The sequence below is a fragment of the Hydractinia symbiolongicarpus genome, chromosome 6 (genome assembly GCF_029227915.1).
Source record: "Hydractinia symbiolongicarpus strain clone_291-10 chromosome 6, HSymV2.1, whole genome shotgun sequence".
Classification (NCBI taxonomy): domain Eukaryota; kingdom Metazoa; phylum Cnidaria; class Hydrozoa; order Anthoathecata; family Hydractiniidae; genus Hydractinia; species Hydractinia symbiolongicarpus.
The window spans coordinates 15,875,892-15,899,446 of NC_079880.1; the positions used below are offsets into that span (position 1 = coordinate 15,875,892).

Below are 23,555 nucleotides of genomic sequence, written 5' to 3' on the forward strand. Positions count from 1 at the left end.
CCCAGTTGTCTTTTAAAACGTTTTCTACTAACATTTGGAGAAATCGCGGTCAGTAGTTTACTTTTGAACTATGACTGATTTTACTTTTGTCTGGCAGCTACACTGTGATGTGGGCTGTCGACCGTGATGCTACCCATGGATTTTTCTTACGGTAATTTTTTGAAACACAAAATTGAGAAATTTTGAATCATGACGCGCACGTAGACAGAAGAGTGGTTTCAGCAAACAGAAAACTAAATTGAAATGGGATTTTTTATTTACTAGTTAAAAAATTAAAATGTTCATTTTCTTCTACCTCCTTTCTTCTCTTTTTTACGCAAGTATGATTCCTTAGTTTGTGTATAAATTCGATTATTAACCATTTGATCCTTCGTCTTCAACGTTCCATTCATTTGCTTTTTATTTCCAGCGTATCTAATCATTTTGTTTTTCTTCTTGCCCTGCTGACGAGGTAAGGTTTTACCTACAAGAAAAGTGTGATGGCTTTACTTCAACGTCAATGAAGTCATTAAACTTTTATCTTAATTGCATTTAGAAGGTTTTATTACTTTTAAAAAACCCACCTTTCTCTCCACGACTAGCATCCTCGTTGTCACTATAATCGTTAGCGGACCTTTTAAAATTGCTTTTCTTCATCCATTCATCGTATCTAGATTGCAAATATGTTGGTACAGTTGTAAAATAACTGCTTTTCTTATAACTCAGCTGTTTCACATGCGTAAGTTAGTGACAAATACCTTTTTGATTTGTAGGATGCAGGGATATAGTTTCCACTCTCTGTTTTTATCTTTTTTGCTTTCTCTCTTTCAGTTGATACAAATCTTTTGCGTTTACGATCCCTACACGTTCAAAGTAAAAATAAATTAACGTCCACATAAAAAGGCGATATGAAATGCTGCAACTAACCATTTTTTAGACGCTGCATTTTTCTTTATTACAGAGGAGTCGTCTGCTGTGAAATCAACTGCTAAATCGTTGGCTTCGTTCTTGAATGACTTTATATTGAACCTATGAAAGTAATGTTTACAACAGGATTGCAGTTGAAAACTTTGCTTTTATAAGAACCAGCAATATTACCGTAATTGACAAAAAAATTATAGGAAAAAAAAGAACGGTCAAGTGCGGCCATTAATTGGTGCAATTCTTACCCTTGCTCACCATGAAAATCCGATGACTGACGTTGAATATAATTTTCGTCTTTATACCCTACAACACGAAACATTTGGCGCGAATGATTGTTCTGAATTCCATTCTACAGAAAGAGACTGGGAACTTGTTTTTAGTAAACAAAAAACATGATAAAGGATAAAGGGATAGTAATAATTTTACCATTGACGGCAAACAGATCAGCTATATACGCGTCCTAAAATTAAAATGGTAATACAAATTCAAAGAGACACAAGCTGGATTGCCTTGGCCACAACCTAATTGTAACTCAATAGTAAAAAAAATCTACAGAGAATTGGCAATACACCCTATTCAATATGTTTTACTCACATCAGCAATAGTTGACACTTTTTCTTCTCTCACTTCTGTTTTTTTATCTTTTAATTTTTGCTTTTGTCTGTTGATCACAGAAGAGTGGTACTCCCTTAAAAACAAAACAGTAATTACCTCATATGATCAATGTATGTTGAAAATTTCTATATTTTTGATCCCGCTCACATTTTTGCTAAAAGCTATCATTACACATTTTTTAAAACTACATGGGAAGGGAAATAATTGATACATGCCCAATTTTTTCCCTGATCTTTGTATAGCTTACAGACCAGAAAAACAACAAAACACAAATAAGTTGGAATATCTCGAGTTCTGAACAGGGCACATGGTTAGTTTATATTTTATAGACTAAACACCTAGCTGAACTAAAGACATATTTAGTTATAATAGCAAGTAGGTACATTCGTATTTATTTTCGACAGCCTTACAACTCCGTACAGCACTAGTATGTCGTGCATAACCGAAAGTAGGATTCGTTCCAGGACTGAGAAAGGAAAGGTTTTCGAGTTAAATCTAAGCCAGTCAAAAAGACCCGGCTTAGAGATGCTAATCCGCGCGAAACTGAGAAAATAAGAATCAGTTTTGATCAATGAAAATTCAGCAGAGGCTAGTAAGGAAATGGAAAGTTGTTTATAGAAGTCATCATCAAATGCCTGATGCTACTCAATGAGAAGGATGATTTCCACCCATTGATTTCGATCGAGCTCATCGACAAGTTAGACAGAGACGTTCAGAGGAGATATTACGATGGATTCAAAGTCCCGTCAGGAAGTCGGCAAGGGAAGTCTTAGACTAAATTTCGTTAGATGGCCAATCATGAGGTACCAAAAGTAGAAAATATGATGTCTGCTCCAAACACTCGCAGTCGACTAGACCATCTGTAAGAGGAGCAGCCTTGAAAAAAAAAGGCCGGGATAGCGCAATTGGAGATTAAGGTCAAGTTTATCAAGCAGCAAGAAGCAGCCATCCTAGAGCAAGAAACAGAAACTTATAAAATAGCAATTAGAGATCGAGAAGGCAAAGGCAAGGCTTCACGTCTACGAAGAAGAAAAACAAAGCAGACAGCATCGTCAGCACAACCAAGTTTAAAAATTAAAACTGAGTTACTTGGAGACTACATCAAAGACTTACCTAACCTCGATCAAGGTATCAAACATCATAATAAAAATGTCCACAAGGCGGCAGTATACACAAGTCAGAAGAGTAACCCACTGCCTTCGACAAGAAATCTAAAATCAGAGGCTAGTTATCATCAAATATCATAGTCGATCCTGAGTTTAGTAAAGGACTGATTTGGCAGAAGCATACTTTTGAACTTTTAGGGGTAGCTTACTTCCTCTTACAATTTGTAACTCGGCATTGTTATTTTCTCGAATTAGTCCAACATTTATTGTGATCAATTCGTTGGCTTCATTTCTGCATTTTCTGTTACAACTTGATTAATGCTTTTAATGCCAGTACTCTTTTCTTCTTCACTCTTTCTATTTTTGGGAACAAATCTACTCGATCTTTCTTCTTTTTTCACTTTTTGAAATTCTGTGAATGACGAAAGAAGGCTTTTCATTTTTGTTGTTATCAACATTCGAAACCTTTCTGCTACCACAAAAACAGCAAAATAAATCCAAGATATTTATTTTTTCCCCACAATTGCTGCAAAAACAGGCTATATCATCTGCCATGTTTGTTGTTGGTTGAATTCCGAACAGTTGCACGAGTATTTGAAGACTTGAGCATTGTTTATTATTTTTGAACACTTTGTGTATAAAGGTTTTTTTTGTATTTGTGTATTTTGAAAAAGATTTGTGCATTTTGAAACATATTCGCGTATTTTGAAATAAACTTGTGTATTCTGAATTTAATTTGTCTATTGTCCCTTCTCGGTTTCCATACGTTCGTTGGTTATGGTTTAAATGTAACAGTATCTCTATAATGGTCCTTTAAAAAAATCACTATAGCGCCCCCTTCGTCTGCATTCTTTATAAACTTGCCGTTGTTATTCATAAGTGAGCGCAACGCTTCAAGTTCTTTATTTCTATTTTTAGGAGGGTGAAATTTTGTTTTAGGTTTCACTATCAAATCACATTATCGAATGCTTTTGGCCGCGGATAGTTCTTGTTTTTTAAAAAAAAATGAAATTTCCAGGGCTCAGCTCAAATGTTATAGCCCATATACCAATGGCCCCATATAGATCTGCCCTATATAGAGCTGGCAGTAATCGCGCTGGCATCTTTAAATAAATAATCACCTTTTCATCCTCATCACACTTTCTGTTTCCTTCGACTTCTTTGTATTCATTGATTCGAACACGGTCTGAAATATTAAGTAAACTTAAATCAATGCTGGCATTAAATTAACCAACAGAAATAACAGAATTTTATACAGAAAGAAAGCAAACAAGATGCAGACGCTACGCAAACTACCACACATCGACAATAGTGAAACAGTCTGCAATACCTGCCAACAGGAAATTCACGCTATTACAAAGTTGTTGATGGTGATCTACTTTTTTGTATTCTGCTTTTATCCAATATAAGAATTTTTTTTGGGGAAAATATTTGTTAAAATAATGTAAAGCACTTAATGGGGCCCAAGACTGATTTGTTTTAAAAATAATTTTCCTAGGAAACAATTTCTGATAATGGAAAACACAGGATTTCATTTACTGTGAAGAGTAACACTATTGGAAAGTATATCTTGATTTGATCTCTTTTGTGATCTGCTTTTGTTGAACATATATGTTATGTAGAACCATAATAACTAATAACTCACAACACAACACACATACATACATTTGTGCATGCCACTTTATTTTCCGTAGGTCGCACGAATGTCTGTAGTGTGCACAATAGAAACTACCCCCTCCCCTAAGTTTCAATTGGAAAGTTTTCTTTGTTATTGACTGGCTTATTGTAAATTATGTCATTATAGAAGTAAATATTATTCGCCCAAACATACATTTCCAGTCAGTTTTTTTCTTTGGAATTTGTTTTAATGACAACCCAGCTCTCAAAGTCGATATTGACTTGTGCTCTGCAGGCCTTATATCTACAATACGTTAAGAAAATCGTCTCATTTTTGGGTTAATTTTAGAAAATGTTTTTTTTATATAAAAACTGCGTATAATATCTTGCGCTGTTTCGTAGCGGACAAAATTGTTACGAAAAAATAATTCAATTTACCCTCTCAGTTAAAACAGGATATCTCAAGAACGAAATAAGATTTTTATATTCTGTAAAAAGAATAATAATCTGAGATAAATTGTCCTTATTACTAAAACAAAAATTTATTTGGACACCTGTCCGAAATCGGTAAATTTAGGCCAAAATGTCTAAAAATGTCTAAAAAATTATCATTTAGATGAATGTCTTCCACAATATCTCTGAAAAAAAAGTTAAGAAAACATGTTTTTTATGGTCCACAGATTGGGTTAAATATCTGGAGTGAAAATTATTTAATTTTATTACTGTCCGAAATTGTCCAAAGGGCCACTCTTGGTCCTAAAGTTTTTCGGGCCAAATATGTGACATCTATATATTAAATAAAACGTCATTCAGAGTCGACTGTTTCAACATTATAGTTTATCAGGATAGTAGAAAATATCTCAAGTTGTGCATAAATAGGTTATTATTAAATACATTTAATATCTACAAAGCAATCATCTTTGTTTCTTTATAAATTGTATAAAATAGCACCCAAAATCTTGTGATAAAGCCAAGATTAGCTAGCTAGCTAGCTATAAACATGTTTGATTTCAGCAATTCCATCTTGAGAAAGCCCACCAGTCTTAACTAAATATAAAAAAGAAGTATTAAGTTACTTAGCTACAGGACATGATGCAAAATGCAAAACTGTAGGACCAAAAAATAGCTACTCTTTACAGAAAAATGTAAAACAGGAGAAACAAGATTAAAAAAAGATACAATTAGCCAAACTTGAAGTTTTGCAACCTACAAAACAATTTCTCAAAATCAAGGGTGCTCTAATACAGGGTGACCACTAATACAATGAGAACAAAAGTAAAGATATTAAGGAGAATTAAGGAGACAAATTGACATTTTTAAGGATATTTTGCTGCAAACAAGAATAAAAAAAATAAAAAAATAAGAAGAATTAAGGAGAAAACCAATTTTAGTTCTCTTCCTTTAATGTTACATACTATGTCATATGATAAGAAAATTATACATATTATACAAATATACATATAAGTTATGCCCTGAAAGATAGAAAATATACGATTTTAGGCAACAGAGAAAATGTCTTATTTCACTGGTGATGAGCAATCGATGAACACATTTCCAAAAAAGTTACGATAAAGAAAAATTAAGAAATAAGGAGAAATTAAGGAGAATAGGTAAAATTTCAATTTTATATTTAAGTACTTTAAAGGATATTTTTTTTCTAAGGTTATTTAAGGAATTGGAGGAGTGGTCACCCTGTAATAGCAAAAATATAATATCAAAATCCCTGAAAAATAAAGCAGTTTACTGTTTTGTCCCTTACCTCGTGCTTTGCCAACCTTTGACTGGCTTCAAAATTGCTAAGACACCGTTGTCTCGCCTATTCCAGCATATTCGAAAAACTCCGGTTTCGAACAATGACTCCCGGGTCGAGCAATTAAGTTAAAAATAAACACCAGGCCGCCGTAATTTTTTTGGAAAAAACCATACCTAACAAAACATTAAATGCCATCGCTTAGAAGTTCAGATACTTTTCAATTGAACAGAAAAGGGATCACACTACATCAAATTGCTGTGTATCACTTCGGCAACTTTTTCTCCTCTTTTTTAGCGCCTTAAGAAGACTCTAACTTAAAATTTAAGTATTTTAAAGCTTGCGAGAAATGTTTTTTTTAATTTTGTGTGTTTTGTTTGACGAAATAATTCGAAATCCATAAAACACATGTATAACATATTTATATATTTAAAAAGTAGAAAAGTAGATCGTTTTAATACCTTTTTATTTCAGTAAAATTAAAACAATACAAAAAATGTTTCGATAACTTAAAAAATGATAAAAATACAAAATTTAAAAAAAAATTGTGGAAGCTATTTTAATTTTGTTCACGGTTTGACCGTAGCGAAATAGCCGTGGCAGAGCCCCAACGACAGTTAACAGAAGAACAGTTACGTTGAAAACAAGGTAGGATTATTTCAATTTATTTAATATTATTGCTTTTGGTGTAGCGTATCCGTATATGGCTTAATACCTTCTACATAAACTTTATTTCGAAACCATGAAAGCTTCTGATTTCTTCTGATTACTGATTTTACCAATAATACTGGTGAACGGTTAGTAGAAAAGTTCTGAGGCATAATTCGTTTGATATGTCTTCGAATCAGTTTTTAGATTGGAGGATCACGAGTCTTCAAATTGGTGGAAAAGGAGGAAAATAACAAGTTGTTCTCGATCGTCGAATCAATTAATTAAGAAAACAAGCTCAATGTTTTTTTTAATATAAAATTCGTCAAATCATAGTTTACGTTGTGTGGCGTAATTGGTTTAAGGGGCCATTGTTAAGAACAAGAGGGTCGTTAGTTCGAGGCCCTGAGGTGGTGATTTTCTATAAAAAACTTTGCGTAAAGAAACTAGTTGATGACGTGCAATTGACTATTTAGGATAGGATAGGATGAAAGTACATGCAGGCAAGATAGAGATGAAAAGACAGACAATTGTGATTTTCAATTGTGAAAATTTTTTTTAACATATTTTGTAACAAAAATCTAAACATTTGTTTATCTTATGGTGTAAGTATGTGAAAAACAACAACAATTACACACATTTTTTTGTCAACGATTAATTCTTTTATTTCTAAGCAGTGTTTAGAATGTGCTAATCGCACGAAGTGCTGAAATATTGCAGAAAAGAGTCATGCTAACGTCAGCAACAATTAGCACAGCTTAAGGGTTTGGATTTAACTTAATAAGTCCACCGTTAACAGAACTTTGAGAAGTTTAAAATTGTGTGAATGTAATATAGAAACGGCCAAAATAACTAGTGGCAACGGAATTCAAAGTTTACGGTCATGTGCCAACATTTTTTTTCACTGTTAGTCGAAATAGCCACATTTTTCTCCCTTTTTATTGCTGCATGCGTAACATTGCATACGAGGCACGACAGCTATCTATTCTGCGCAACAAAATTGCATTACACATGCGCATAAAAAAATTGCATCGTGGCCCTAGCACTTAAAAACAACCTTCAAAGAAAGGTTGCAATATCATACTCACCAAATTCGGTTTGAATTTTTGCAAGTCTGATAATAATTTCGTTAACTTCGTATCTGTAAACAGGTCAGCTATAAGAATGTTAAAAAATATAACATATCTGACCCACTATTTACACTGCGAGATTTCTTATGTTGTCCTAAAGAAATATTGCTCCATTCAATAGACCTGTTTAATACGCATACGAAAATGCAACGTGAAAACGAGATTAGTTATAAGCAGATTTCGGGAAGCTACAAGGATTTTGTTTTTAGACTCGTACTAGTTTACCAGTGTAAGTTATAGCCAACTGATTTATAGCTATAGTCTTAGGTTTCTTAGCTAGTGTTTGTCAGGAGTTATGCTTCGAATTGATGTTTTTTGAGCTGTTTGAACTTCTGAGCAAAAAATATGAAAGATTTAGCTAGTCACAAAATCTAAAGCGTATTTAAAAGTTTCAAGGACAATTAAGAACACTTGCTATACCCAGTATATAGCATGCCGCAGTAAGATATAGAGGGATATACCTTGTCAATTGTTTTAAGACAGAAACACAAAGGCAGTTCTTGAGTGCTTAACCTCCTCATTTAGCTACAAACCTTTGTAATTTTTATCCAACTAGAAGATTGACTAATGTAGGGATGAAACCCACAGTCTATTAGGCATGAGTCAAACACCCTACTGATTGAGGTAACGATCGTCAAACTAAATGACCAACCAAGACCCTTCTTTCAGATAAGCCCTATATCAAAAAATATTCATATGTGGTTTAAAATATTAATGCAGAGATAACTCGAGGTAGAGTAATAATAACTAGCAGTAGGGTAGCTCTAGCTTATATATTACATTTAAAAAGCTGTCTGAAATACCTACGTTAAACAGTATGTTTAAGCTAATGTGCAAATTTAACACCTTTTAATATAAGAACTGGGCTAGTTGACAAACATGCTACCTCACTTATCACAAAGTCTTCGAAAGAAAGCTATAAAAATATCATTTCCTGAAATTTTAAGTTAGGTAGCCTCATTCATTATCACAGTTTTTTTGTTTATAAAATAGCATTTCCGCGGCTTTTTTTTTTCGTGTCACTATTTCTTACTTTCCGCGCTCCATCACCTTGTTTTAGAATTAAACAAACTCTGTCAACTCACGGTTTCTATTCAAAACGCACATCCAATCAAAATCCGTATATCATCAACCTAGATCAGGGCTATTATGGAGCCGTCTCGTCAAAATATCACAGGCGTAGAAGAGTCCTGAAGATGAGGTTGTCACATTGAACACAAATTATTTTTATGCACAACTTCGCTGCAAAATAAAAATGTGCTCATAACTTATATCGCTATTACGTTATTCTGCATTTTAGTCTGTATATTTTGCCGAACAAAAATAAATATGGAAATAGGTCTATTGATAAGTTCGTTAAATTTGCTACATGTGAGTCCCTTCCTTGTTTACAGAAAAACATTTGCGATGATTTTTAAAGCTAACTCAACAATATTCAGTGCAACCGTAGTAATTCAATAACCCCAGTAATTGTCTAAATTCTTTATTTTTAAAGCACCCACTTAAACTCAGGAAATCCAAAAACAAACAAAAAAACCTTTTAGACAGCAACTCACCAAACATGGGATGATCTGAAATGGCAGTTATATCGATTTCTTTGCTACGTTTTATAGACTCAGCTGATGCGCATTCTCTCGAACGTACATACTGTTTGTACCCGTTTAACATCACTTTGTGAAGGGACATCTAAAATATTGACAATACAGAGAAGTATTAATTTCAAAAACGAGTTTCAATCAGTTATTACTGCAGATAACCCATACCATCGCCTCCGACACCTCTACCACCACAGACAGCCAATAACTAGATAACCATAACCAGATGCCGTTGCCTCCAACACCGCAGATAACCACTACCATTGCTTCAAACACCACTTACCACAGCAGATAACCATCACCATTGCCTCCAAAATCGCAGATAACCACTACCACCGCTACCGCAGCCTTAAACACCGCAGATAACCACTACTATCGCCTCCTACACCGCAGATAACCAGTACCGTCGCCCTCAACACCGCAGATAACCACTACCGTCGACTCCAGCACCCCTTACCACCGCTGATAACCACTACCATCGCCTCCAATACCACCATCACCACAGATAACTATCATCATCGACTGTAACACCACTGCAGTAGCCACTATGGTTGCCTCCAAAGCTATCGTCACTGCAAACAACCATTACCATTGACTTCAACACAGATAACAATCATTTAAAATTAAAATCATTAAAAAACACTGTTAAAAAACAACAAAAATTCCTTCAAATTTTCTAGGTGAAAGTGAAAATAATTTAATGAGCAACTCAGGTTCTAAATTGCTTTTCACACAACAAATGATAAAATGATAAAATAAACGTACAAGGTTAAAATTTGTCAATGACACATTTCGTACAAAGTCGATTTTGTCAGTAATGGCTGATTGAGGAACAGTGCCAATGATTCCGTCCTCATCTAAATGGATTCAAGCAACATTACATAATTAATTATATGACTAAAAATTACAGCTTTAGTGATCACCGTGTTACTTATCCGTAACTGGTCAATTTAAAATCTTAAACTGGTCTATTTCAAATTTGAAATAGACTGGGTTGTAATTGACCAGTTCTATTTTACTTCATGATTTGTTTTGTTTTTATCACAAGAATAGCCCGAGATTTTTAATGAAATAACTAATTGCAGATTTTATATTATTGTTTAGAACCATGTTTTATTTTGACTGACGTACCAGAAAAAATATTTTGCGTTGCTTATAAAGATGCAACAGTTTAATAAGAAAGCATTTCATCATAAGTAATCTCTTACTTTTTTCTTTGCCTTTGGGACATTTTGTTTGGCAATAGGAAATTACCTTAATACGTAATTTTCCTCAAAAGGAGCCCATAATAATCCACCCAAAAAATAGTTTTTAATCATATTATTAACACGTAATAACATGCTTTCTTGGGCTATTTTGGGTTAATAAGCCCTCGTATAATTTGTCACGTTGACAAATAGTCAACATTACAAATGAAACCCAGGCTTAATAATCCCAAAATAGCCCTCAAAATCATGTTATATTACACAAATATTTCTTCAAATCAAAAAAAGTTTATACTGGTAACAATTTATCAGCACATAATCATTTTTTACCTTTTAAAGTCGTTGACGAAGCATATTTTGAAGGTCGTCCCAGAAACAAGTGCAAATCCATAAGAAACGCCATCTGAGCAACAAAAACAAAAAAGAAAACAAAGAAATCAACATAATCAAAATAAATTAGAAATTATATTTGCATGAAAAATAACTTCCGCAAGCTTTATTTTTCAGGAAGCAGATGCTTATACTGCTTAAGATTAATCAGCACATTTCAAGTGCGTAAAAATTGAATTGCGCAAATGATAACTCCTAAAAAAAAACCATGACACGAACTGAAGAACACGCAATAGGTTCATAAATAATTTTTTTACATAAAGGGCTGCGTGTCAAAATAAATTTCACAAGGAAATTTATTACAGAACATTGTTTTGTATATAAAAAAGAGATTTTTCAGTCACTACAATAAACTACAATAAATGTTCCAATGCAAGCATTTTCAACTACGTTTATTCACCTCATCTTTCATAACAAAAGAATATGCTGTTCCAGACCTGCCAGCTCTTGCAACACGACCTAAAGAATACAAAACGAAATTACTTTCTATTTTTTAATGTAAATTCTTTTTTTAACAGAAATACAATGGCTTACCTACTCTGTGTATGAATATCTTGGGTTTAGAAGGAAAATCAAAGTTAACAACATTATCCAGCATTGGAATGTCAATACCACGTGCCTGTGTGACAATTAAAATATTTGTGACAAGATGACATGACACAAGAGTGACCAGGGTCGACTGTATGAAAAAGGTAACAGTTTAAAAGGCTTACAGCAATATCTGTCACAATTAAGATCATTGCTAGCTTTTTCCGGAACTTGGCCAAATTTATCTTTCGAGCTGAAGTAAAGATAAATATAAATCATTAAAAATTCAACAAAACAGACAGCAATGGCTACTATGGCCTACCAGTTTGATCAAGAGATGAGTAAATGTAGGAACAATCCAATCCGGCGTTAGTTAGAAGCTAAAACATAAAATAAAATGTTAATGTTCATTAAGAAAGAGCTGCATATGATATACTCATAATGCGAGGTTGTTGGCTGTGGTTTAAAAATCAAATAAGAAAGACATTCAACTTCGACTACTGCGTACTCTGATTTGTTTTTTTTAACATCTTTTTTTGAGCCAAATCTCTTATTTTTTTTGAAAGCATACGATTCCATTACGCGAGTCTGGCAGCGTGAAAAACTGTCTTTATGCTACACTTTTGTGCGTTTCCATTGCCTACAGATATCGATAGATCTTTCTCATACGATCGTAATGTGCTCGATATATGAATACAGTGGATGACAATAACACAGTCTTCGGAGAACAAACTTCCCATCATATTGATACTTTCCCGCCTGAGTTCGATTCAGCGAGTAGGCAAATAAATATGTGCATTTAGGTGCATTAACTTGAGACATTTACAACTTCCAACTTCTTGATAACATATGACCAAAACAGTCCCCATGATGTCTATGCACATAATCTTAGTTTCCAGAATTGTTTAAAAATAGCATGGTATTCTGTATGGAGTACCCTAAAGCCGAAACCTCTTTTTGGGTAAGGAACGTTTGCGATTTTTTTTATGTTTATAGTCGCAACAAATTTCAATTTGTATCTACACACATTTCAAATCATTTTAGAAAGAAACTAGGTTGAAGCTATTTACGTAACATTATTTCCTTCTGAACGAAAAAAACTTATATCATAAAGCTTGGTGGGATGGTGTTCGTGAACGAAGCTATTCTCGATAAGTTAATCTCGCTTTCATCGAAATTAAATTCTACTTTTATCATCATGCAAGGGAATCAGAAACACATATTTGCTGTTGATGTGGTTGGCTTTATAAAGCTAGCTAACAAACATGTCTGGCATCAATAATATCATCAAAACTGAAAAAAACATAAACAAACTTTACAGAAACCTTTCTATTCTTAATTTATATACCATGCCCCTTTTTAAATGTCTTTTATTTTGAAGGAAAGAGTAGACAAATGCTTAAAAAAAAACAACCATCTTACAAACATAATCTCTGTTACTTTGTGCCGGGAACTTCATTTAACAAACTTTTTACCAATGTTTTGATTGCCAGGGGAAACTTGGATTTCAGCAAATAAAATTGCTTTATTTTGATCACGTGGTTTAATTCATCCAAATAAAATTTTTATTTTGATAACGCGAAATTATAACGCAAACAAACGCAAACTCCCAGCATTTCCCGACGAGGAAGACATATTTTTTCGGCAACATTAAAGATTTTTTCGGCGACATCAAAGAAAAATAAGCATATCAACTTGTCTGTCACAGACACAAGGAACTGGCGTATTATTATATAGACTAGTCGATTAAGCCCGTAAAAAAATCCACTTAGACAGGATAACAGTAACAATGAACCGTTATTTAAATTTTGATGACGTCAGCTAGTATCTGTCAAGAGACAAAATATTTCTTCTTGGAAATTTGTTTACTTGTTGCCTCTATTGTGTAGAGCTTGAAAGGCTGAATAAAAAAATGTACAGGAACATTTGTTTTGGACAAACACCTAAGGAGATATAAGGGTTTCAAAATTTTCCTGACATCAGCAAAAACGAACAAATATGCAAAAAAATTATTGTAAGATTTGTATGCCCGTTGCCTTCATCGTATAGATCTCAAAATGCTGACCAACAAAATGTATAGGATCATATATCTTTGACAAACGGTTGCAGAGATATTAGGATTTGAAGGTTGCAAAGATATTGATGTTTGAAGGATTTTCGATGACGTCATCAACCCATTCATTCCAAAACGGATAAGGGGACCCAGGTTTGGGAAAATTGTCCAAATTAGTCCTAGGTGGTCCCTAGTTACCCACGCAGTAAAAAATCAATGACGTCACCACCTCGTTTCCAAGTTTTTGGCCTCAAAATTTAAGGTGCATTGAAATAGCTTCATTAATTTAATATAGGATATTGACGTTTAAGTCTTGTCAGTTGAGTTAAAAGGTAGGTTGTATGAGGCCTGTGTAAGAAGTGTTATGTTGTACAGTAGTGAGACATGGGCAGTGATGCAGGAAGATCTTGACCGTATAGAATGGAATGATATAAGAATGGTTAGGTGGATGTGTAACTTCTTCCAACACCCCCTTCACTTCCAACATATCACCTAAGTAACAGAAGTTCTCAACTATCTCTAACGAGCCACTGTTGTACATCATTAAAGCTGGAAATACTTCATTCTCTTTGCAACGCTTGCATACAAACTGAATGTCAGTTCTTAACCTTCCACCAATACTACTGCACTTCTTATGTACCCAATGCTTGCATGTCTGACAAAAAATTGAGTTACTACCAACCCCTTTCCTGCAAACTCCACAAAGCCACTTTCCAACTACAAGGTTACACTTGGCTGCAATGCTACTAATCATCTTCCACTTCTCAAACTTTTCAACAATAACTCCCATGGACAACCTGTACTGAATTCCATCAACAGCGCTTCTAAGACTAGAACAAACAACAAAGGACTAAGTACAGAACCCTGATGTACACCAACATTTACACTAAATTCATCACTAAGTGAATCGGTAATCCTGACATGACTTCTAGCATTGCTGTATATAGACTACCATCGTAACTAGCCACTCATCCACACCTAATTTTCTCATAGCCCACCAAATAACTTTACGTGGCACTCTATCAAAAGCTTTCTCTAAATCTACGAAGGAAAAATAGAGATTCTTTCTCTTTCCTAAATAATTTTCCTGAAGCTGTCTGAGTAAAAATATTGCATCTGTAGTGCCAAGCCCTGGAACAAAACCAAATTGCATCTTATCTATATCAAGTCTTTCTCTAAGTAACTTATCATCACTCCTTCAATAACTTTCATTACTTGATCAACCAACTTCAAACCTCTATAGTTACCTCTTTCTAATGCATCACTCTTGCCCTTGAAACAATTCACTATTACACTTGCTTGCCACTCACTCGGAATAGCACCATCCTTTATAATCTGATTAGCAAGACTTGTAATAAGCACAACTCCAATATATCCAGATGCTTTTACCATCTCGGCAACAATACCTGATACTCCTGCAGCCTTGCCAATCTTCAATTTCCTAATAGCCTCCACTACCCATTCTGTCTTGATCTGCATACCCTTCTACAACAACATCATCAGACAAATTATCCTCATCCAAATCAAACTCTGTGTTAAGCAACCTCTGATAATAATTCTTCCAAGCTGCCCTTTTCTCCTCCTCTGTGCTAGCCAAAACACCTTCCTCATTACGTATACACTTCTCACCTACAACATCTTGATTAGTCTTCTTCATTTGCTTTGCTATCTTGAATACCTCATTGCGCTGGTCTTCCCTTCTTAACACATCTGCAAATCTGTTTCTCTCTGCTTCTGATTTTGCCTTATACACTGCTGTACGAGCACGACGCTTTGCTTCTAAGTAAATATTTTTACTACCACCTGACTTCCACTCTTTCCAAAGTTTCCTCTTTTCCTTTATACACTGGTCAACCTCATTATTTCACCACCAGGTCTGTCTATGTCTAACTGGTTCTTTCGTCCACCGACAGGTATCAGCAGAAGCTGCCAGAAGACAATTCTTCAAAGTAGTCCAAGTACTTTCAACATTGTCACTATCACCTTGACCATTGTGGGCTAACTGCTGAACTTTTGCACTAAATTGTCTTGCTACAATCTCTTCCTTCAGCTTCCAGACTTTACAACGGGGCCTGTACTTTCCCTTGGCTTCTTTAACACTCTTTAAGATAATATCACAAGCCAGCAACCTATGCTGGGAAACACACTCTTCCCCCGATATAACTTTCACGTCCTTCACCACTTTCTTGTCTGACTTTCTAACCAGGAAGTAATCTATCTGTGTCTTACAATCACCTGACTCATATGTTATCAGCCTACTCTGTCTCTTACTGAATGATGTGTTGCAAACCACCATGTCCGTTGCCATTCCAAACTAAAGCAACCTCTCCCCTTCCTTATTTTTTCTGCTTCCAATCCATAACCTCCATGCACACCTCTATAACCTTCAGATGACTTCCCAACATGACCATTAAAGTCGCCGCCCACCATGACAAGTTCAGTGTCTCCAAATTTGATGTGACTGCTATTAACTCATCACAAAACTTCCCCTTATCTTCCTCACTGAGTCCACACTGTGGAGCATAAACTGACAGAAAAGTGACAATCCTATTACCTATCAAAAACTTTATAATACGACTATTAACTCGCAATAACATCTATTACTTTTTCTACCCACTTCTCTGCAACAAATATGCCAACTCCTCCATATTCATCACTGTTACCAATCCAAAAAAGCTATACCTTGCCCTTCTACCTTCCACAAATTTCACTCCACCTGACTTTCTTAACACAACACATATCAACAGATCTACGTTCTAACATTTCAACTACTTCACCTGGTCTACCTCTCAGTGTACCAACATTTACACTAGCCATCCTCAACCTAGTGTTATCTGCCTTGTGATGCGATAGCTGGGTAACGGTCTGACGATACGCGACACCTTCACTCCTTAGAGTTCCAGCCCCGTTTACGCAGTTTGTCTGATCAACTGTTCTTACGGCCAATAATAAAGAGTTTTGGCATTGTTTTACAGCTGGATGCTCCTCCTAGCGCAAACCGTTCACAGACCGGACTGGGTGTTTTTTAAAGTGACATCATCACTATGTGGCATTTCATAGGACTTCCACAATCGCCCCTTTAAACTAAGGTATGGTGAAGTTCAACTCCTCTCTTGTCTCTTAAAGAGACCCTTCAGGTTAAAAAAGAAAAAGAAGCATTATTTGAACTTTGATGACGTCAGCAACCCCCACAAAAAAAAGAACCTTGTTTTCATGTTGCCTCTATTGTGTAGCGCTTAAACTGCTGATCAAGAAAATGTATATGATCATGTGCTTTTGATGAAAGGTTAATGAGGTATAAAGGTTGAAAAATTTCCCGTCAAAATCCTAAATTTTTTTTTAGAAATTTGTATACCTGTTATCGTATAGATCTTGAAACGCTGATCGAGAAAATGTATAGGATCATGTACTTCTGACAAACGGTTGCAGAGATATTAGGGTTTGAAGGTTTTTTGATAACGTCAGCAATCCGTCCATTTCGAAACGGATTTAGGCACCTAGGTTTGGGAAACTTACCCAAATTGGTCCCAGGTGGTCCCTAGTTACCCACGCGGTGAAAAATCATTGACGTCCACCTCGTTTCCAAGTTATTTGGCCTCAAAGTTTTAAGTGCACTGTAATGGCTTCACTAATTTTAATTAACTTTCCTTTGACGTCAATACTATTTTAACGTTAAAGTATGCTAAATTACAGAACAATTTTATAGGCGATCTATTATAGAATTTGTTAAAGAAAATTGTAAAGAATATAATCCACTTTGCAAAAATCACAGACAGACAGACAGACAGAACTGGCGTATTTTTATATAGATGCGCAGTCCACCATATAAACTTTAGAAGAATATTTACAAGTTTTTAGAATCAATATCGGAACATATTTCAACTCTCATTATTAACTGCTTAACATTTGCAACATGTGTCAGTGTTAATTGAATTCATTTTCATTTTCATTATATTTTAAACCAAACAGATTTTCACGCTATTATAACAAACTTTTATTAGCAAAAAACTAAAATATTTTCACTTATTAATTTAGGCCACAATTTTTGTGCACCATAAAGGTCATTCTTTTGTAGCCTGAAAATGGATAAAAAAAATTGCACGCCTTGATTAAAAAATTACTAAAAGTGCATGTGAAGAGGCATGTGTCACATGCTTGTTGACTTACTTATCGAGAAGTCTCCATTGGGCTCAATGTCAAAGAGCATCAAACACTGAAAGTTGTAAAGAAAGAATGCCAACTATTTCAGGCATATGCGAACTTGCATCCACAGATTTATTTCTTTCTTATTGACAGGGTATTAGGTTATGCATGTTTAGTTGATATGATTTAATCAAGTATGTCGTGTATGTTACACAAATTATTTCTGTCTGCTAAGCAAATGTAAACAATACAATTTCCTACAAAGTTCTATCACGTTGTTTTTGTCAGTCAATTTAAATTTTTTTTCTTACCTCTTGTAGAAACTCGACATGATGTTTGGTGGATACAAAAACAACAGTTTGTTCTTCAGTTGGTATGAAAGTTTGTAACAGGTGAAGTAAACATGCTGAAAACCGAGAAATAAGTAAGAGATCATGTCACCAATTTTTTCCTTTACAAGGGACTCAGTAGATAGTTCGCAAAGATTTCGTGAATGAACCATTTTAAGGATTTTTGAGAAAAATTACTTTCGCGATTCTAATAGCTTGTTATCACAATTTTAAGGCAGCCTTTAACTGAACTTCTTTATATCACTGAGACTGACGATTTGTTCATCAGCTACAAAAAGAAATATTACTGAAAAAAACAAAAAAATTTATGACCATTAATTTTAACAAATAATGTTTCTCTATTAATCCACAAAGGTTTATTTTTGCCAACTGATATTTCTACACATTCTTGAGCAACAAATTTTCGCGAATATGGCTATATTTTGCAAAATTTGTAAAAATTAATCGTGAGAATTAATCAACTTCAAAAAGCTTATAAGATAAAAATATAGAATTAAATAAATATAAAATTAATCTTTAAAAGGCAAATTAACAAAAAAAAATCAAGTACTTTTAAAAGCAAGAGTAAATGCACATATAATTTTGTGCCCTGTCCAAAAAAATCACGGTAAAAACATAGAAGAACATATGCAATTCCCCAAATAAGTGCTGATACACGACTATAGCCAGCATAAGCCGTTCTACAATTTTAAAAATCATAAGCAATATATACCTAATTTGTCGTCATGACGCAGAAGGAAAAATTTCATCTAAAACAAAAGAAGTTACGCTGTTAATCATCGCATTTGAAAAAACTTCTAAGTTCAATACATGTGCCCAAGTTGAAGGTAGGTTGTTGTCGCTTAACACTTCTGCTGTTACAACAACGTAACTCACAAAAATGAGGATAAGAAATAAACAAAAAAAACAACTAACATGTGTCACAATAAAGCTACCTTTAATTTATCACTGATTTTTGTGTCGACATCAAGTCTTATAAGAGTTGGGTCTGTTAAACCAGCTGATGCAAAATCTATCAATACCTTTGGCAGAGTTGCAGAAAACAGAACTGTTTGTCTGTAAGAAAAAATATATTTTAACGTTTCTATGAATTAATCTGTTTAAAAACAATATTTTACTGACAGCTTTTGAAAAGATATTAGCAGTAACATCTAGAGATATGAAAATGCAAGAACACCTTTATTGTTCTTTCTACTTACCTCTTCTTTTTTACCTTAAAAATTAAAAGCGCTTCCTTCTGGGTAATTTGACCAAAATCTTAGTTATTACCTGGAGTCTGGAAGTCTTTTAATAATTTCTTGCAATTGTTCCGAAAAGCCCATTTCAAACAAGCTAAAAACACAGTAATGAAAGTTAACTTTCGAATTATGTGAAGCTTATGTAAAGTAGTTGTTGCCTTATTATATCACCTGTCTGCTTCATCAAACACGACATATTCTATCGTCTCCACACACTTTATCTCCATTTCAACAAGCAAATGAAGGAACCGGCCAGGAGTTGCGACCAGCCTGGGACAAAGTAAGAAAATGAATGGAATGGCATGTAAAGAAACACATATTGGCAGCAGTAAGTTTCTGTGATGCAAATGTCACTCACACATCAGGATTTTCGTGTAGAGCAGCAAATTGGTTCTCCATGCTAAAAATCACAGTAAAACATATTTACTTGTACTTTATAAAGGCTGTTGTAGAATTATTTTTGCTCAGGTGAGGCAGCAACTGAATTTCCGACTGCTTTATTTCTTTCATCAATTTTAACTAGCCATCTTCCTGTGAAGGAAAGATTCGGACTTGTTTTGCTGAGTGATATATCTGGGTGATTTGGCCGTGCTGTTGTTGCAGAGTATGTTGTTTTGAATTATATTTTCGACGTTATTTTATCTCAAACTTTTTATCATGCGGTTTAAGCAAGTTTAAGGCATGTAGACTTTATTTTGTTACTTTGATGACAAGCCAAATAAAGGGAAATACATTTTAAAATTTTTTTTATGATCCCCGTTTTTGTCAATAAAAGGGGGTTTATAAACTTTCTTGTTGCCTAGCCAAGGTCTCAACTGTATAACTAGAAATTGTTAGTATTTTTTACAGAGAATATTTCCAGATACAGAATATTTCAAACCACATTGACTAACTAACTAACTAGCTATAGCTGCATGGCTAACTTCAGATAGCAAATAATTTTGGCATAGTTTGTCCTAGGCAAGAAAAATATTTGCTGCATAAGTTTTTTTTATAAAAATACAACAACAAACTAAATTCTCAATACAGAACTTAAAGTATTTCACATGAAAATGGGCCAGAGCTTTCATAAACCTACGAGTCGGTTTGTACAGTATTCAGCTTTAAAAGACGTTTCAAAAGTCAACAGCATAAGAAGATCTTTGATACAACTTCTGATTATGATAAAGGCTCCTGCTGTAACTCTGCTCTGCTCAACCATAGAGATATTATTAAAAGAGAAAGAGACACAACGCAATAATTCTCTATTTAAATTCCTATTCTAAGACAAACAATGTGGAGAAGGTGCGTCACTAGATTACCGCTCATTTTGTGCGTTTCTCACAAAACAAAAAATTGTCGATTCTTCCAGTAGAGAATCCCGACAATTTTACTTGTAAAAGATTAAGAAAATAATCAGGTTTTCCACTGAATTCCGCCAAACTTAATTGGTTAAAAAGCTCTCAGGGGTTTACCCTCGCCTTCGAAATAATTTACCTTCACAATTTTCAAGAGAATCAGTTGGAGAAGAAGCTCGAAGGTCAAGCAGCCATATTTGTTGTTGCCATATGTATAGAAAAAACAAACATGTTTTTTTTCACGACATACTGAACGGAATATGAATTCTTCATAGATGTACGAAGGTAAGGGCTTATTCTTCACTGTAGTAATAACCTTTAAGTGAAAGACGATAGCTAGCCAAAGTTTAAGGCCAAAATTCAACTGTAAATTTTCGGTGTTGATAAAGTGTCCCTTTAAATATACTCGGTGTATCATACCACGTTTTTTAAGTAAAAAAGGCGGTCTTAAAAAGCTTCTGCCTTTAAAAACTTAAAAGTTATTGTAAAAAAGCGAGTTGTGGCTAGTTATCGTATTTAAAATTTGTATCAAAAACAGCTTTGGCAATCTACTATCTTATTTCTATTTAGGTTTCAGGAGCTGCTCTAAACATGTCATGGAGGGTAAAGCTACAGCTAGCTATACCCTCGAGGAGGCTAATCACATAGAATTTAAATCACTATTGCTAGCCAATGAAGGATTTCTCTCTGGGAACAATCAGTACTGACTTGCTAGTATTTAGACCACATACCTGACAATAAAAATATGCACTGAGAAATTAATTACCAAACATTTCACAACCATTTTAACTTTATTTTGTTGTACGTATATTGCAAGTATTTGCAATGTAACATCACGTTTATATAATATAGACGTTTTGATAGTTTAAAAGTAACAACTGATTCGTTGGAAATTTTTCCTTGAAATTTCTTCCCCATGTTTTTGTGTGTTTTTAAAGTGTTCTCTCTATGTTGTTATTGTGTTCTTATTTTTCAGCCCTTCTCAGAGTAACTGTTTTAAAGTTAAAGTATATTTGGCATTAGGAAAAACAGGGGATTTTAATGTCAGTCAGGGAAAATAAAAATTGACTGGACACTCTTTCTACAAAATCTATTTGTTTATATGTTATGTTATAGTTTAGTAACATTTGTTGGTCCACAACAACAGGTCAATTAAAAGCTATCTAGCTCTGCTTGGCTAAGAGAGAGCTTAATGATATATTTATCAAAATCTTTAAGCTTACTTAGTACTGCTAATAAATTTACATCATATATGCACGGTCATTTACGGCAGGAAAAAAAGTGTGCGCATGCGCCATTATTAGTTATCAAATTTTCTGCCTCAAGCGATTCATAATGGCCACCATCGCACGTGCTTCAAATTTCCCTTAAAAACAAACGTTTTTTGAGACTCTGTGGTAGAGATCATCTCTTAAAAAGATTTTATTTTAGTAGAGCAGGCCTTGGACTATACAAAAACTCTAGATTCGACTACCTGATCACTTTCACTTTTGTTGGGAGGAGACAGAAAGAATAGCAATGTTTTGATCATAAAATTTTATATGTTGGTGGAAAATGAAGATATTTGCCTTCCAATGCAAAGTCATGCTTTAAGACATGTTTTTCCTGAAAGCTGATAGCAATAAACCAGTGTTAGATGTGAAAAATGTTGCTTGTGGATACCCCCTAACCTTTCATAGTCAGGGTAAACACTTAATTAGGCGACGGTAGGCTAATTACGGCATACCACCTATTTATGCGTCTCATTGTAGCCTAGTTAGACTATATGTAATCTAGTTAAGACATTACAATATTTAATGGCTTTTCACACATTCCCAAGAAAAAATCGCAAAAACACCTTGTTCAGAATGGATAGTCTAGCTACGCAACCATGATTCCAAAATTGTCACTCGTGCCTCGATATGTTCGCGCAAGTAAGAATTATGTTAAAATGAAATATATAACCTAATTAGGTTACGTGTTGCCTATTTAGGCGACGATAGTAAAATACGTAAAATTTGCAATAATTTAATGAAGATATTCTTTCACAAAAAACGCAAAAAAAAAATTGTATTTTTTTAAAATAGATGGGGTAACAATTTGTTTTATGCTTAGTTTGTGGTGTGTGATAAATCATGAAAAATTTATGTTTTCTCGCCAAAAAAAAATAGTTTCATCAGAAAAAAGTCAGGGATTTCACAGGAATATGTTAAACATTAACTCACATGTCTGTACATTTTTCATGCACACTTTGCTATCATTTTACATGCTTTTTTGATGAGAGCCTCAGGTTTGTTTAAAAGATAAGAGCTTTTTGTAGGCCATGCCGTCTGCTCAATCATTGTTTTCCAAACCAAAAATGACCTAGGAACAGACTGAATTAACACGAACCAATCAGTCACTTGAAAAAAATATAAACAACCAGGAAGAAACGCTGGTGTAAATAGTGTGTTAATAATTGGCTCCGTATCGAACGTGTATTCCATAGACTTTAAAGGAAAAGACTCCTGCTAGGTAGAAGACCTTATATTTATTAAGAAGTTGGGAATTATGAAACTTTTTCGTACAAAAAATTACGTTTTATAAATTGAGACTTGAAAAAGAAACTTTTCGTTTTTCGAGAAGTCAGCTGTACGAGGTTTGTACCCTGGGTCCATTGAACGTTGACGGCTGGTCCGTTAAATTATTGAATTATAAAAGATTGAAAACGATTGCCACACATTGGACACGCATGCGTCTTCGTGGTTTTGGGTGGTTCTGGGTGATTCTGGTAGCTTATATTGTACTTTCTTTTTTTTTTACATTTTAGTGAACCAGTCCCAAATTGTTCTATGATACAAAACATGTTGGCACGATTTCATTGGAGTAATTTTGACCCAACAATTCACAATTTCAAGTGTCATTCAAACGTGATTTGCATGTGAAGATTTTTTGACAGAAGCGGTTAAATAAAAAGATGGAACAATGA

The 23,555-nt window shown here is 34.3% G+C and overlaps 1 protein-coding gene across 1 annotated transcript in view; it reads right to left on the bottom strand.

Moving 5' to 3' along the window:
• Window positions 1-238: 238 nt before the first annotated feature.
• Window positions 239-23,555, bottom strand: part of LOC130647189 (ATP-dependent RNA helicase DDX54-like) — a 40,584-nt gene continuing 17,267 nt past the window's right edge. The window contains exons 8-29 of the mRNA XM_057452957.1: window positions 19,630-19,671; window positions 19,443-19,541; window positions 19,303-19,365; window positions 18,969-19,089; window positions 18,746-18,782; window positions 17,995-18,089; window positions 11,810-11,867; window positions 11,673-11,740; window positions 11,494-11,578; window positions 11,360-11,418; window positions 10,900-10,972; window positions 10,130-10,221; window positions 9,326-9,455; window positions 7,728-7,795; window positions 3,746-3,810; window positions 1,498-1,591; window positions 1,330-1,363; window positions 1,149-1,206; window positions 907-1,008; window positions 738-839; window positions 564-649; window positions 239-463 (exon numbers count right to left, since the gene is read on the bottom strand). Coding sequence (XP_057308940.1) covers window positions 282-463; window positions 564-649; window positions 738-839; window positions 907-1,008; window positions 1,149-1,206; window positions 1,330-1,363; window positions 1,498-1,591; window positions 3,746-3,810; window positions 7,728-7,795; window positions 9,326-9,455; window positions 10,130-10,221; window positions 10,900-10,972; window positions 11,360-11,418; window positions 11,494-11,578; window positions 11,673-11,740; window positions 11,810-11,867; window positions 17,995-18,089; window positions 18,746-18,782; window positions 18,969-19,089; window positions 19,303-19,365; window positions 19,443-19,541; window positions 19,630-19,671 — 1,813 coding nt within the window. The 3' untranslated portion in view covers window positions 239-281. The remainder of the gene's footprint in view (window positions 464-563; window positions 650-737; window positions 840-906; window positions 1,009-1,148; window positions 1,207-1,329; window positions 1,364-1,497; window positions 1,592-3,745; window positions 3,811-7,727; window positions 7,796-9,325; window positions 9,456-10,129; window positions 10,222-10,899; window positions 10,973-11,359; window positions 11,419-11,493; window positions 11,579-11,672; window positions 11,741-11,809; window positions 11,868-17,994; window positions 18,090-18,745; window positions 18,783-18,968; window positions 19,090-19,302; window positions 19,366-19,442; window positions 19,542-19,629; window positions 19,672-23,555) is intronic.